Genomic DNA, 15,843 nt, shown 5'->3' with positions numbered 1-15,843 from the left:
GGTGTGTGAGTTGTGTTAAGTGTGTTACAACTAGAGAGCACTCTCTCTAGTTCTATAAATGTAAGATCAAGAGTGGAAATGAAATAAGTCCTTTGAGAAATATTTTCTCCTCTTTTAGATCTCAAGTTGGTATCAGAGCGGGTTCATCCTGCTCTGGTTTTCGTGTGTTGTCCACCAACACTGTCACGGCTGGTCGCACCTGTCCAGTGCCGTTCGTAGTTGTCGTTTGTGGCTGTCTCGCCACTATCTGCAGCTGTCAACTGCAGTTTCAAGTTCTTCAACTTGGTTGTCAACCATCCTAGTATCTATCAACTACCGTCTTCCGTCGTCCACCGCCGTCCACCGCTGTCCTCCGCCGTCCGCCGCCGTCACTGCTCCGTCCGACGTCCACTGGATCTGGTTCGCCTCTTCACGCGACAGCCAACCCCACCGGTGGGTTCGCCTGATTCTCCTCCACGCTCCGTCACGCGCCGCCTCTTTGCGCGCTGCGAACAGGCGCGTGCTGCCCACGCGCCGCCCTCTGCTCACCGGAAAGTCTCCGCGCCACCTCCATAGCTGTCGCCCTCATCTCCTCTGTCCATTGTGACCCTCAAAATCTTACTTTGGTGGGTGCAGAAGCTTCCCTTTAAGAAAACCTTAAGAAACCCTATAGGGTTTTCTGGTCCTTCACGGTTTTTTCTGATTCCCTCTCCTGTTTTTATCGAAGAATGGCATCTGGAAGTGCTCTTTCTTTCTCTGGAAGTCCCTCAATCACTTCCGAAAAGCTAAATGGAAAGAATTATATGTCTTGGTCTGCTGCTGTAGAAATGTGGTTCCTTGGTCAAGGACGTTATGACCACCTTGAGCAAGATGGGAGTCAAGTACCATCTGACATGGCTGAACAATGGAAACAAGCTGATTTTCAATTATGTGCCCTATTGTGGCAATCTGTGGAACCCCGACTTTTGATATCTCTTAGAGCCTTCAAGACATGTCACACCTTTTGGAAGAAAGCTCAAAGCATTTATGCTAATGATATTCAACGTCTCTATGATACCGCAAACAAGCTCGCCTGTCTCAAAATGACAGACCATGATATGGTCTCCTTCATGACTGAAGCCCAAGCAGCTGTGGAAGAATTGAGAATGTTCTTGGAATCTTCAGAAGATATCAAAAAGAAACTTGACCAGTATTATATGGTGATGATCCTCCGTACTTTGCATCCAGATTTGAATCACATCATAGATCAACTTCTGACAAGTCATGAAGTCCCTTCCTTGGAAGCCTTGACCACACGTCTTCTTCGTGTTCCTGTGTCTCAGTCTCAGGAAGCTCATGAAACAATAGAACCATCTGTCATGGTTGTCACGCGAGGAAGAGGAGGACGTGGAACTAGAGGAGGAGGACGTGGAGGACGTGGAGGTCGAGGACGTCAATGCTCTTACTGTAACAAGATGGGTCACACCCGAGAAAACTGCTACTCCTTGCATGGTTTTCCTTCAAAAAGCGCTAATATCTCTCAGGCTGAAACTTCCACTTTCAACTCCAAGTTTACCGAGGAAGAGTATCTACGCTTAAAGTCTAACAGCTTGGCACAATCATCTCAGTCCTCAAGTACGTCCACAGCTTGCATTTCTCAATCCATGGCAGGACCAAATTCATGGGTAATTGATTCGGGTGCTTCTGATCACATTTCTGGTAATACCTCATTGTTCTCAAATCTTTCCCTCCAAGAAAAACCCCATTTCATTACCCTTGCAAATGGCTCTAAAATTTGTTCAAAGGGAGTCGGTCAAGTTTCCCTGTCTCCCTCTCTAACTCTGAAATCCGTTCTTTTTATTCCTAGCTGTCCATTCAATTTAATTTCCCTAAGTCAGTTAACCAAAATATTAAATTGTTCAATAACGTTTGATTCAAAATCTTTTGTTATACAGGAGCGTGGCTCGAGGAGACAGATTGGAGAAGGATATGAAGCTGGAGGTTTATACCATTTTGGATTTCGTCCACGGGTATCTTGTGTTGCCGCTCTTCCTCCTAAAGTGTTACATGATCGGTTTGGCCATCCTAACTTGTCAAAATTAAAAAAAATGTGTCCTGAACTTAGTGGTCTTCAGACTTTAGAATGTGAGTCTTGTCAACTAGGAAAACATGTTAGATCTGTCTTCCCTAAAAGATCTCAATCAATGTGTACTTCTAGTTTTTCTATTATTCATTCTGATGTTTGGGGACCTAGTCGCGTCTCTTCTTTTGGTTTTCGGTATTTTGTTACCTTTATTGATGAGTATTCTAGATGTACTTGGGTTTATTTGATGAAAGATCGCTCTGAATTGTTACCCATTTTCACATCCTTTTTGAATGAAATCAAAAACCAATTTGGCCAAGTAATTAAAGTCTTAAGAAGTGATAATGCTAAAGAGTATTTCTCATCAACTTTTTCTTCACTTCTTAGCTCCCATGGTATTTTGCATCAGTCCACTTGTCCTCATACACCCCAGCAAAATGGTATAGCAGAAAGAAAAAATAGACACTTGGTTGAAACGGCTCGTACCCTTTTGCTTGGTGCTCATATTCCTGTTCATCACTGGGGGGATGCCATCTTAACTGCATGTTTTCTTATTAATAGAATGCCCTCCTCCTCTCTCAATAATAAAGTTCCTTTCTCCATTCTCTTTCCCAATAACCCTCTCTTTCACACCTCTCCTCGAGTCTTTGGTTGTGTTTGTTTTGTTCACGACATGTCTCCGGGGCTCGACAAGCTCTCTGCTCGTGCAATCAAATGTGTATTTTTGGGCTACTCTCGCCTTCAAAAAGGGTATCGATGTTACTCTCCTGAAACCAAAAAATACTACATGTCTGCTAATGTTACCTTCTTTGAACAGACACCTTTCTTCTCTCCATCTGTTCAAGATGTTCATATCCTCCAACAGGTACTTCCTCTTCCAGTGGTTGAGTCTAATATCTCAAATACCTCAGTCAATCCAAGTCATACCCAAGGTCCTCCCGAACCTTCCTCTCCACATACTGATATCCTTCGACATAGTACCCCGATGGATACTCCTCTTCCAGAAAATGGTGGATCTTCTTCTTCAGATTCTTCTCCGTCACCATCTCCTGTCACGCCTCCTGATGAAGATGATTCTGGTTGGCCCATTGCTCTCAGAAAAGGTAATCGTTCCACTCGAAACCCTCATCCCATTTATAATTTTCTTAGTTATCACAGAGTATCTCCATCCTTGTATTCACTTTTATCCTCAGTATCTGCTGTGGTTATTCCTAAAACTGTGAAAGAAGCACTTGATCATCCTGGATGGCGACAAGCCATGATTGAAGAAATGTAGGCTCTTGACCACAGTCATACTTGGGAGCTTGTGCCACTTCCCTCAGGCAAAAAGGCTGTTGGTTGTCGATGGGTATATGCAATTAAAGTCGGTCCTAATGGTGACATTGATAGACTCAAAGCTCGACTGGTTGCAAAAGGATACACTCAGGTTTATGGTCTTGATTATTGTGATACCTTCTCTCCCGTGGCAAAAATGACTACCATTCGATTGTTCTTTGCAATGGCAGCCATTCGTCATTGGCCACTTCATCAATTGGATATCAAAAATGCCTTTCTCCATGGTGATCTTGAGGAAGAAGTTTATATGGAGCAACCTCCTGGGTTTGTTGCTCAGGGGGAGTCTGGTATGGTTTGTAAATTGAATCGATCTCTATATGGGCTCAAGCAATCACCACGTGCTTGGTTTGGAAAGTTTAGCTCCATTGTTCAAAAATTTGGGCTAAAACGCAGTGAAGCAGATCATTCAGTCTTTTATTATCATTCGTCTCCAGGAAAATGTGTTTACTTGATAGTATATGTTGTTGATATAGTTATTACAGGAAATGATACTACTGGAATATCTCAATTGAAGGAGTATTTGTGTAGACATTTCCAAACCAAGGATCTTGGGAGCCTCAAATACTTCCTAGGCATTGAAGTAGCTCAGTCAAAAGATGGAGTTGTAATCTCCCAAAGGAAGTATGCTCTGGATATTTTGCAAGAAACAGGCATGATTGATTGTAGACCGGTTGATAGCCCTATGGATCCAAATCAAAAATTAACAACAGAAGAAGGTGAGTTATTCTCCGACCCAGAGAGATATAGGAGGCTAGTTGGAAAACTAATCTATCTTACTATTACAAGGCCGGATCTATCTTTTGCAGTTGGAGTGGTTAGTCAGTTCATGCAAGCTCCATGTGTTGACCATTGGAATGCAATCATTCGCATTCTAAGGTATGTAAAAAAGGCTCCTGGGCAAGGGCTGTTATATGAAGAAAAAGGAAGCCTTCAAGTATCAGGATATTGTGATGCTGATTGGGCAGGTTCTCCTATTGATAGACGATCTACTACGGGATATTGTGTTTTCCTTGGAGGAAACATTATCTCATGGAAAAGTAAGAAACAAAATGTAGTGGCTCGATCAACAGCTGAAGCTGAATATAGGGCAATGGCTTCATTAACATGTGAACTTATATGGGTGAAGCAGTTCCTTCAAGAACTTAACTTCTGTGACATCCAGGGTATGAAGATGTATTGTGATAACCAAGCTGCTCTTCACATTGCATCAAATTCAGTGTTTCACGAGAGAACCAAACATATAGAAATTGATTGTCATTTTGTTCGGGAAAAGTTATTGTCAAAAGAAATATGTACTGAGTTTGTTGGATCAAATGACCAACTTGCAGATATGTTGACTAAGTCATTAAGGGGACCTCGGATTGAGTTTATTTGTTCCAAGCTTGGCACATACAATTTGTATGCTCCAGCTTGAGGGGGAGTGTTAGAATTATTGGTTTATGGGTGAGTGTGTATGAGCTGTGTGTGAGTGTGTATGAGCTGTGTGTGAGTGTGTATGAGTGGTGTGTGAGTTGTGTTAAGTGTGTTACAACTAGAGAGCACTCTCTCTAGTTCTATAAATGTAAGATCAAGAGTGGAAATGAAATAAGTCCTTTGAGAAATATTTTCTCCTCTTTTAGATCTCAAGTATAAGATAAACCCAAGTACATCTTGAATATTCATCAATAAAGGTAACAAAATATCTAAAACCAAAGGAGGAGATACGACTAGGTCCCCATACATCAGAATGGATGATGGAAAAACTAGAATTACATATTGATTGAGACCTTTTAGGAAAGGAAGATCTAACATGTTTTCCCAATTGACATGACTCACATTCTAAGGTTTGGAGACCACTAAGTTCAGGACACATCTTTTTTAATTTGGACAAATGAGGATGGCCAAGTCGATCATGGAGCACTTTAGGATTAGGAGTAGCAACACAAGACACCCTTGGACGAGATCCAAAATGGTATAATCCGCCAGCTTCATATCCTTCTCCAATCTGTCTCCCCGAACCACGCTCCTGTATAACAAAAGATTTATGATCAAAGGTTATTGAACAATTTAACATTTTAGTCAACTCGCTTAAGGAAATTAAATTAAAAGGACAATTAGGGACAAAAAGGACTGAGTTGAGATTGAGAGAGGGAGACAAAGAAACATGACCGACTCCTTTGGAAGAAGTTTTAGATCCATTTGCAAGGGTTATGAAATGAGGTTTTTCTCGAAAGGAAATAGATGAGAACAAAGAGGTATTACCAGAAATGTGATCAGAAGCACCTGAGTCAATTACCCATGAATTTTGACATTCCATAGATTGAGAAACACAAGCTGTTGATGTATTGGGAGATTGAGATAGTTGTGCCAAGGTGTTGTTAGACTTTAACCTTAAATACTCTTGATATTCATCCTCAGAAAACATAGAAGTGGAGGACCATGATAGATAATTTTTTCCATTTAGCTTCTCGGAGGTAATTGATGGACTTCTAGAGAAGGAAAGAGTACTGCCAGACGCCATTTCTGAAGAAGACGAATAGTACTAATTTGGAACAAGAAAACCCTAAGGGTTTAGACGAAGGAAACTGTGACAGTGATGGACGACGGTGGCCGGCAACGGCGGGCGGTGGCCGGTGGCGATGGTGGCCGGACGGCGACCGGACGGTGGCCGGACAGTGGCCGGCGACGGACGGCGGTGGCTGACGGTGGCCGGCGGCGGGCAACGGCGGACAGTGGCGGGCGACGAAGAACTGTCGCGCCGGACAGATATATATTACGAGATAGAAACCAGAGCGAGATCGACCCGCTCTGATACCAACTTGAGATTGAAAGTATAAAATAATTCTTGAGGGCTTGATTGATCCCTCTCACAATCTTCTATTTATAAGAATAAATTGATACACAAGTACATGATAAATAGGGTAACCCTAGACACAATATAATCATGATAAATAGGGTAATCCTAGACATAATATAATCATGATAAATAGGGTAACCCTTGGCACACTATAATGATGATAAAATAGGATAAATATCCTAACAGAGTCAAATGGAATAAATGCAATCTGAAGAGTGCTTTGAACTAGACACATCTGCAGGATTTTATAACGTCTAAATCCCTACAGCTGACTCAACATGTATCTCAAAGATGAAGACACAGGTACTAACTATAAATGAGCAAAAGTCCTTTTTGGTATCGTTAGGGGCACAAAGTCAACTGTAAAGTAAAGGAGTATGTTTCAATCACGTCAAAGTACTACAAGTCAAAGTAAGTGAGAAGAGAGTCATCACTCTCTAAGAAAAGATCTAACAAGCAATGACTCCAAAGGTACACATCCTTCAATGGTCCTTTTGGACACCTATACAAGGAATGCACCACCATGCAAGAAAGTTGATGGATATAATAAGAAAAGTCTTCAAAGATATCACCAACATTACATACGCAAATGATAAAGTGCTGAAAAAGCCTAAAGTGCAAGATCTAATTGTAATTACCTACCACTTGTTACAATTGTAGGATAGGAGTAGTGAGGTGATTGTCATGTTGTCCCTTGGTATATTTATATTGCATGATGAATGCAATAGGTTTAATTTCTTTATGGTCCTTTTATTTATTTATTTTGCTCGATTTGGTCCCTCTATTAATGCAATATTCAATCAAATCCCTCAATTTTAAAAATGTAACAGTGTAACTCTTCCAAGGTTAAATCAAGTCCCTCAATTTTTAAAATAGCAACAGTGTGACCCTTTTGTCCGTTGAAAATGATGTGGTTGGTTTTATAAATTGTCAGAATTATATTAAGCATAAACTAAAACAATCACTATTTGTTTGTCAATGATTTTATGGCTAATTGTATAGAAAATGGTCACATTGTTGTTACATTTATAAAAGTTGAGGGCCTAGATTGGGACTTTTATTAATAGTGAAACCAAATTGAATAAAATAAATAAGGACCTTCAGACCTCTTATGATGCTTGAGTTTGACAACATTCGTCTTGACAAAGGCTCATTACCTAGCAGTTTAGAGTTTATATGAATCAAGCTTTAGATTGTGTAAACTATCTTCTATGCATAGCTCTCACCCACCATTAGCTTGCAAGGAGTATTAGAATATACCTGGGTTTATTGAAACCCAGCATACACTCGACCTCACTATAACTTTTTTCTGTTCAGACATGTAAAGAATTAGTCAGTTTGGTACAGCTGGACAGATGTAATATATTCACATCCCTCTACACGCAATTTTTTTAGGTTTCAGAATCAATACAAAACTCAGTTATTATTTTCCCTTAAATCCTTAAACTCAACACTCCAGTATGTGGAGCATATAATTGTGCCCCAAATACTACAATGCCCCAGTTTATTCAACAGTAACTGCACAAACCCAATTCATTATACATAGTCCACGACAGACTTTTGGCAACTTAGTGAAGCAAACACTATGAGCTTCAAAGTCTGAGCTATAAAGAGTTGAAGATACACGAAAACTAATGTAATATTTAGGATTGATGCTACTATCATCCCAAATCAGGTATGCCACACTTCCTATTCAGCAGTTGAGGCATAACGTCAAGCATCTTATAGAATGTGCGCAAAGGTTGTCTTAAACTCGTCTCCAATTCTGACTTAATTATTTATTTAATTGAATAAAGATTTCAAAATAAAATTCCACCAAATTTGCTTTGAATAAAAATGTGCAATGGATGAAAATAGATTGAGTAACATATACACTAATCATCGATGAAATAAATTTTCCTTTCACCCTTTTTTTACACACAACTTCAAGATGTCTGCAATTTATTCTCATTTTTCAATGTACATACAAATGGCACTCTAAAACAGGACTTAAGGATATAGGAATGACCTTTAAGAGAACCATGTTTATTCAGTCTTTGCAATTGATATTGCAGAATAGAAGAATCAAGATATGTTCGAACTGTCTTTCGGTAGGTTCCATTGATAAGCAGTAAAGGTACAGCGGCTGCTCGTCGTGCAACTGCAAAGGCCATTGCTAAGGCAGGATCCTCCGACAGTGGCAACCTAAAGTGATAGTAATGTAAGTAGAAAATTAGGGAGACAATTTATAGGAATGTGATAAATCAGACACAAAGCATTGTCTTAAGAAAACATTTCACCAACCAAATGCCTAATTGAAGGTAGGGAAAAGAAAGGTTAGAATTAAAAATTCATGACATACATGTGTTGACTGAACATTGGTTTCTGAGAAGGAACTGTCAATGAGGAAAGGCTCCCCTTTATAGCATTCATATCCACAGGAAGCTGTTTTATGTGCTTAACTTTCTGAAAAAATAATACAAGGGCAATGTCAATATTCAGCTGTTGCAAGCCTTTTCAAGTGATCAAACAGACATCTTACCTCCTGTGTCACGAAAAACAACTGAAAGGATATCTTCTCATAATAATGGAATGCACCATCAGCAACCGAAGGTGACACAATATGTCTCATAGATCCCCACAGCATTGCACCTAGATGTGCAAGAAAAGAATCACGTGCAACTGTGTAATTTTGGAACTCCTGCAAAGGGGTAAATCCTTGAATGATGAGGTCCAACCAGAAATTTAAACTACCAAAAATTTGTGGGCATGCAGTTCATTATAGTAATTTACTAAATTAACATAGATCAACTGGCTGACCTCATGCGTGTCACTGAATAGATTCCAGCTCTCCATCCGTTTCAAAGCGTCTATGGCCTTTTTCTTATGACTTTCATCATATTCTTTACCTTCAAATGACTGTAGCTCATTTCTCAAATCCCGCATCCTTTCATCAAGTTCTGAAATTATCTTATGTTACAAGCTGTACAGAAAAGCTACAATAAAACCGTGTAGCTTCTAAACCTACAGAAACTGAGCAATGAAATCTACAACGTTTGATACTTAGAATGAAAAATAAAGCAAAATAGAACTACATACAAATAAAAGCTTGATGAGAACATCTCACTACTACCAGAGAAGCACAGATACTTCAAATGATAACCATGCCCAAGAATTGACTAGCACAATATTCGTTATTAATTGGTGATTACAGAATATTTATTATTATTGGAACAGTTTTACTTGTCAACAATTTATGCATGATTGTACAGCTAAATTTATGTTATCTTGATAATTAGTTAGCCCAGCAGCTGCAAGGTAGCATTTATTGCACAATAGTCACTTTCAAGTCGAATGGAGAATTCTCCAGAGGAGAACACATTATTGATATGCAATTTTTCAAAGTCTAATATGGTATAAGACTTGGCTGTACTCCTATTTTAGTTCTGTCCAAAATTCCCAGACTCTAGGTTCTGCAAGACTATCCTTGTTTTTCTCTCTCTAGTATGATTTTTTCATGTCTTTTATTCGTCAACTTCATATCTAGTGACAGGTATGATATCTTATTTGTTTACCTTAATGGCAAGAGTTATTTAACCTCGGTTTTTCAGTTCTAGATATTGATAAAAGATAAGAACTTCTGAGGTCATGTTGATGGTACCAGTTCTGTTCCTAACAGAAAATCAACAGGAGGAACATGTCCAGCAGGAAGTTAAAGATGCTCAAGTAAAGACAGGGATCTATCATAGTCTTTGTTGATCCTAATATTGTTCCCAATCTCCGACAATTCAATAATGCAGCAGATGTGGGCCTATCTAAAGATATACAGCCACAATAATATTGCTAAAAGATTCCAATTAGAACATGAAGTCACCATATTACAGCAGGATAGTCTTTCAATTTTTGAATTCCTTTCTCATTTATGAATCTTTGGGCCAAAAACACTGACATTGTATATGAGGATTTCTAAAATGATGGTGAAAGTATAGAGCAACATGTTCATGAAACTACTAAACAGATCAATTTCTTATGAAACTGAGATCCAATTTTGAGGGTGTTTGAATAGAGTTCCTACCCCATCATTGGATGCATGCCTCAATGAGCTTCTAGAAGAATGTTTCCAAACTAAAACATCCATGAAAAGCAGAAATTTGTCTCTCTTCCATCAGCATATGCAACACAAGGAAAGCCTAAACAATGATACCGAAGTGCTGTCCAAAGTTTCTGTTGTGAAGAATTTGGACGTGCTTCACATTGTCTTAAAATGTTCTACAGTTACTGCATAAATGGTCAATTCATTAAAGAATGTTCCATAAGACCACCAAGAACTGCAACAGCCTTTACTGCTGCAACTGGTCCTTCTACTGGTACTAGTTCTGCAAATCAAAATGTTTCTACCCCTGTGAAACACTTTGACCACCAAAACAGTCCCACAAATGATAATTTAAGCATTTTTTGCTTTGGGATCTTCAGGTAAACTTTTTCTTCATGTACTAGTAGCATTAGTGCGTCCCATCTCTCAAATTTAGAAAGAATAACATATTTCTTCCATATTTCAATAATTAGGCCATTGGTCCTATTAACGCATGAGCCAGCTTTTTATTTTAGGAAATATAGAGAGCTAATTCTAAGGAAACAAATCCCTGTAATTATGATACACCTGTATTAAAGAATAAAAGTACAGCAAGGATAAAATAATAAACCTTCTAAAATACATAATGAGATGCACAGTTTTGACAGTCCCTCTCAAACTGGTAAGTGTTCTCCAGTCCCATCTTGGATATAATTCTTTCAAAGTTAATGCAGATCAACCCTTTGGGGAGTATGTCTAAAAGTTGATTTTGAGTGGACACACATTGCGTAATAATCAAACCACTGTCTAGCTTTTCCGTGATAAAATGTCTGCCAATCTCAGTATATTTAGTTCTATCATGCTGCACCAGGTTATAAGCTGTACTAATTGCAGATTATTATCACAATATAACCTCAGGTTCATCCCACTTTATCTTCAAGTCTTCCAATATAATCTTTGGCCATAGAAGTTCACATATTCATTGGGCCAATAATTGAAATTCTGCTTTTGCACTTAATCATGCTATTACATTCTGATTTTTTACTCCACCAAACAACTAGATTTCCACCAAGGAAGGTGCAGTATCCAGTAGTTGATATCATATCCACAACTGACCCTGCACAACCTGCATCCATATATTCTTCAAGACTTACACTCTTGTTTCGTTTAAACAATTCTAGGAATAGCTTGCAAACGAACCTCCTTTGGTTGGTGTATAAATTGACTTACAAGACTCACAGCACAAGCAATATCCTGGCCTAGTGTGAAATAAGTAAATAAGTCTGCCAACAAGTCTTTGATGCATTTCTTTGTCCACTGCAATATCTTCCTCTGTACTTCCTAACTTTATGCTTGGATCAATTGGAGTACTAGCTGGTTTGCAGACTGTCTATATTATTTCTTTAAGCAAGTCAACAACATACTTCTGTAGAGATATGAAGATTACTTTTTTTGGCATGAGGCACTTTAATTCTCGAAAGATATTTTAAGTCTTCCTAATATCTTAATCTTAAATTTCGTGGCAAGGCATTGACTCAACATTTGCTCCTCCCTTTGGGATCCTTCACATGTTCCCTCTACCAATGGTTCTCTGTATTATATCTGTTTTGTGGATGCTTTTTCACGTTTCACTCGGTTATATACTCTTAAACACAAATCCGATGCCTTTACTGTTTTTCAGAATTTTAAAGTTGTGGCTGAACTTCAATTCAATGCTAAAATTAAAAGCGTTCAGACTAATTGGGGCCTGAGTTTCAGTTCTCTAGTTCTTTTCTTACTACTCATGGTATTCTTCATCGTGTTATATGTCCACATACTCATCACCAAAATGGTGTTGTTGAATGTAAACACAGGCACATAACTGAATTGGGTTTAACTTTATTGCATCATGCTCAATTACCCTAAAATTTTGGGATTTTGCCTTTCAAGCAGCAATTTATTTAATTAATCGTTTACCCAATGCAATAAAATTCAAGGTGTTTTATGTATATTGATTGCAATTCAAGGTGTGCAATTTTAACTACAAACAAACACTTAACAACTGACACAGTAGTCTGTCGTCTACTTGTTTCCCCAACAACCAGTACAGGTTCATGTCAATTATAGCAGCGATCCACAAGGAATTACAACTTCTGTGTGCCTTTGGTCAAGAGTACACTTTTCAGACCATCTTAACCTCCAAACCAACAACCAAATAGCAAGAGCTTCCTCTACATGATATCTGTTCATACAATTTTTTATGTCTAGTTTAACCTGAAAGTGCATTCCAGAATTTCTTGAACAGACTTCTCATCCTCGTAAGATCTGTTACCATGTATATATCTTTCTATGTCCAGAAACCTTCTTTCATTACAGTCACATTAGCTTTTAGCTCTGTAACCACCTTCCTTTATTCACTGGCCCATCTAGTTGGTTATCCATTATACCCCTTCATTTCAAAACCAGCAAGTTGGACCAATCTTGCTCCGTGCCACGTCAAAAAAGAAAGAACACAACCAGAAACGAAGATTGAATATCTTGTGCAATATTATTTCAGCAATTGTTAGTACTGTACACCAACATCCACATACAAAGGAAGACACTTCCTTTCCTAAGGGTATTTCCCTATACGCAACCAAAGGCTCTCAATAAAAAAACCCCTAATTTCCCCCAAAAGGGTACATTATCGGGCAATGTCGATCCCCTGAAATTACTAACATTATAACTACTTTTATTTTTAAATTTCCTTTTATAACACACATTTCACTCTCCGTCATTATTTCCCTGTGAACCATTATATCAATGTAAGTGGTATAGTTTATAAATGGATAATGAATCTGGAAAAACATTCACATTGTCAAGATTGATATTTGAATTGAAACCATTATGCATAATCGCTTATATTTTACAAACAAGCTCAAATTTTCACTTTTGTTCATATTTTAAGACGATCTTTAACATTTGTGTTTATATTGGTTTGAAGAATATTAACTACATATACTATTTCTTAACTTTGTTCTGCTCTATAACTTTCCATGTTTGTTGCAACCAAGCTTAATGACATTGTTCATATCTTGTGTTGTATTTGTTATTTCCCAACATGTCCAAAAAACAAGATGTTATGAGAAATTGAAGAAACAGTTTTTTACCGATATAAAAAAGGGAATTCAACAAACTTAAAGTTCAAATTAGAAATTTAAATGCCATGAGCTACAGAAGGAGATTTACCTTCACAAAGAGCAAGCTTAACTTTCCTTCCTTTGCAATGCTTAAAAGCAAAAAGCTCATATATATCAATCTCAGCTAAAAGAATATCAATGGCCTGGTGTTCCTTCTGCAACATTAAGAGTAACAACTGACTCACTTTTAGAGAAAATGAGTGTAGAAAGAAGGGACATTTACTACATATATCGGATGCCTACATTCTCTCAACTCAACATCCTTATTCACATTCCAATGATATCAAAGTCGACTAACACTACATAAAACTCTTGTCAACTTGAGAGAAACCTAGAGTAGAAATGTTTATTTCTATCACAATTTGTTTCACATCCTCAATCATTTTGGTTGAACCACGCTTTTCTTTTTTTATTTGTTTTCAGTATTGACAATGTATGAGGTAGAGACTATCAAGAGTATATACAATTAACTACAACTCTCTGAAACCTCATTTCTTCGAAGAACCGTATCCAATATGCAATATATTGTTAGACCAGACATATTTTACATACATCACCAAATACAGCAAATTTCTCCTGAATAGTATCTTGCAATCGATCTTCTGCTTCTTCTTCCGAAATTTCTGCAATCAGCAAGAAAACAGATCAAAAATAGCAAGAAATATAACATGGCATCGAGAGTTAAGCCATGCACAATGAGAAGAACAAATAAGGTTTAACTTTACAAGTCAACATAATATGTCAGAGGTTTCCAGTAATTTTGTTTTTCTTTGAGACTAACAAGACCGAAATAAGTGAGAAACTAGAAGAATCTGGATCAGTGAAAAAAAAAATACACTCAATAGATAAAGTGAACAGAGGAGAGGGAGAGAGAGAGAAAATGAATAATGAATCGAACTTATTTTATTAACATCACACAATAAATCATATGTATATAGGCTATTTATACAAGTCAGTTATCTGTTAAGAATAACAGATACTGAGATTTATACATGAAATGAAAAAGATACAATAATAGGAAACCTAGAACTGTACAATACAAAGGTAACTCATACAAGCCAACTATAGTATAATGACACTTATATACTATAATTTCACGTTATCACCGGCCGATGTGGGATCTCCACACCCTCCTCACACAGAACTATATATATCTCAAGCATAAAATTAGACATTAATGAGTGATTCAATAGCAATCATATAACGGGTGGCACAATAGACCCAACAAACAACAAATTTTGCTAGGATATGCTTTGCATGGTTTTGATACCATTTTAAAAGGTGAACTTTAAGTTGAACTCAATCTTACAAAACCAAGTTATAAGATAAAGTTTGCACTGACTTGTATACTATAAGTTCACCTTATCTCTAATTGATATGAGATCTCCAATAGGTTTAATGGAAAGATAATGGATTTGAGTAGAAAGTTTATTGCTATGTTTGATTGATTTGATGGAATTAATTAAGGTTGGTGGGTTAGTTTTTGTGTAAAGTAAAAATTACCCTTAGTGTATCTTTTCAAAATATAAATATTTTTTTCAGAAAAAATATTTGAGAAAATGAAAAAGAATTATATTATAAAAAATAATTAAAATAAAAATATAATTTATTAATTGACAATAAATAATTTAAAAACCAAAGAATAAATAAACAAATAGGGGCAACACAGTCATTTACACTCACTCCAAATTTTCTCCTCGGGTCCACTCAAATCTCCTATACCAAATACCCAAAATCCTCATAAATACACTTAGATATTTCTTCATGAATAGTAAACTTGCTATATCAAACACCAGTACAAAGAACATTTGAGCCAAGGAAACCTTAAGACATAAAAGTTTGTGCGATGAAATTCAAAGAAAAACACCATTATCATTTACAAAGTCGCTTACACTCTTCAAGATTTTTGGTTATTGAAGGCCCAAAGAAGAAGGATATTTATATATACCAAAGAGGACAACCTCTTGACGTGGCATTGCTTATTGCTTTAGAAATTCAGGAGTTGTTGTAACATATGTGTAGCCCTTGAATTAAAATACCAATTTTGGGACCATTGAAGTAGTAAAAAGGTAGTGTAATGAGAGCTCAAGGACTAGTGGCAAACTGATTGGGACCACAAGTTGAACTAACTACTGTACAGTAAGGTTGGGACAAGCAAAGTTGGACCCTATTGAATGATTGTCCTAAGCATTTTCAGATTGACCATACTTAGCCTTGATGATAACACCATACTTCAGTATGACTATAATCGTACAAACTTGACAATGAATGTTAGATTGACCATCGTGACCTTTCTGACCACTTAAGTGTCCCTGACAGCTATAGTTATCACCACCAAAGAAATTTTGACAATGAGAGTGATTATCATTACGAGTGAGTAGGACTTGAAGTATAGAATCAACACGATTGATCATTTGGCATC

At 37.4% G+C, this 15,843-nt stretch overlaps 1 protein-coding gene across 1 annotated transcript in view; it reads right to left on the bottom strand.

Moving 5' to 3' along the window:
- Positions 1–15,843, bottom strand: part of LOC108319046 (uncharacterized) — a 37,021-nt gene that overhangs the window by 7,148 nt on the left and 14,030 nt on the right. Inside the window, exons 14-19 of the mRNA XM_017550059.2 lie at positions 13,974–14,044; positions 13,471–13,576; positions 9,012–9,151; positions 8,734–8,892; positions 8,554–8,657; positions 8,221–8,396 (exon numbers count right to left, since the gene is read on the bottom strand). Coding sequence (XP_017405548.1) covers positions 8,221–8,396; positions 8,554–8,657; positions 8,734–8,892; positions 9,012–9,151; positions 13,471–13,576; positions 13,974–14,044 — 756 coding nt within the window. The remainder of the gene's footprint in view (positions 1–8,220; positions 8,397–8,553; positions 8,658–8,733; positions 8,893–9,011; positions 9,152–13,470; positions 13,577–13,973; positions 14,045–15,843) is intronic.

The sequence above is a fragment of the Vigna angularis genome, chromosome 8 (assembly GCF_016808095.1).
Source record: "Vigna angularis cultivar LongXiaoDou No.4 chromosome 8, ASM1680809v1, whole genome shotgun sequence".
Classification (NCBI taxonomy): Eukaryota; Viridiplantae; Streptophyta; class Magnoliopsida; order Fabales; family Fabaceae; genus Vigna; species Vigna angularis.
The sequence above is the reverse complement of the archived record's forward strand: the minus strand, read 5'-3'. Positions and strand labels throughout refer to the sequence as shown.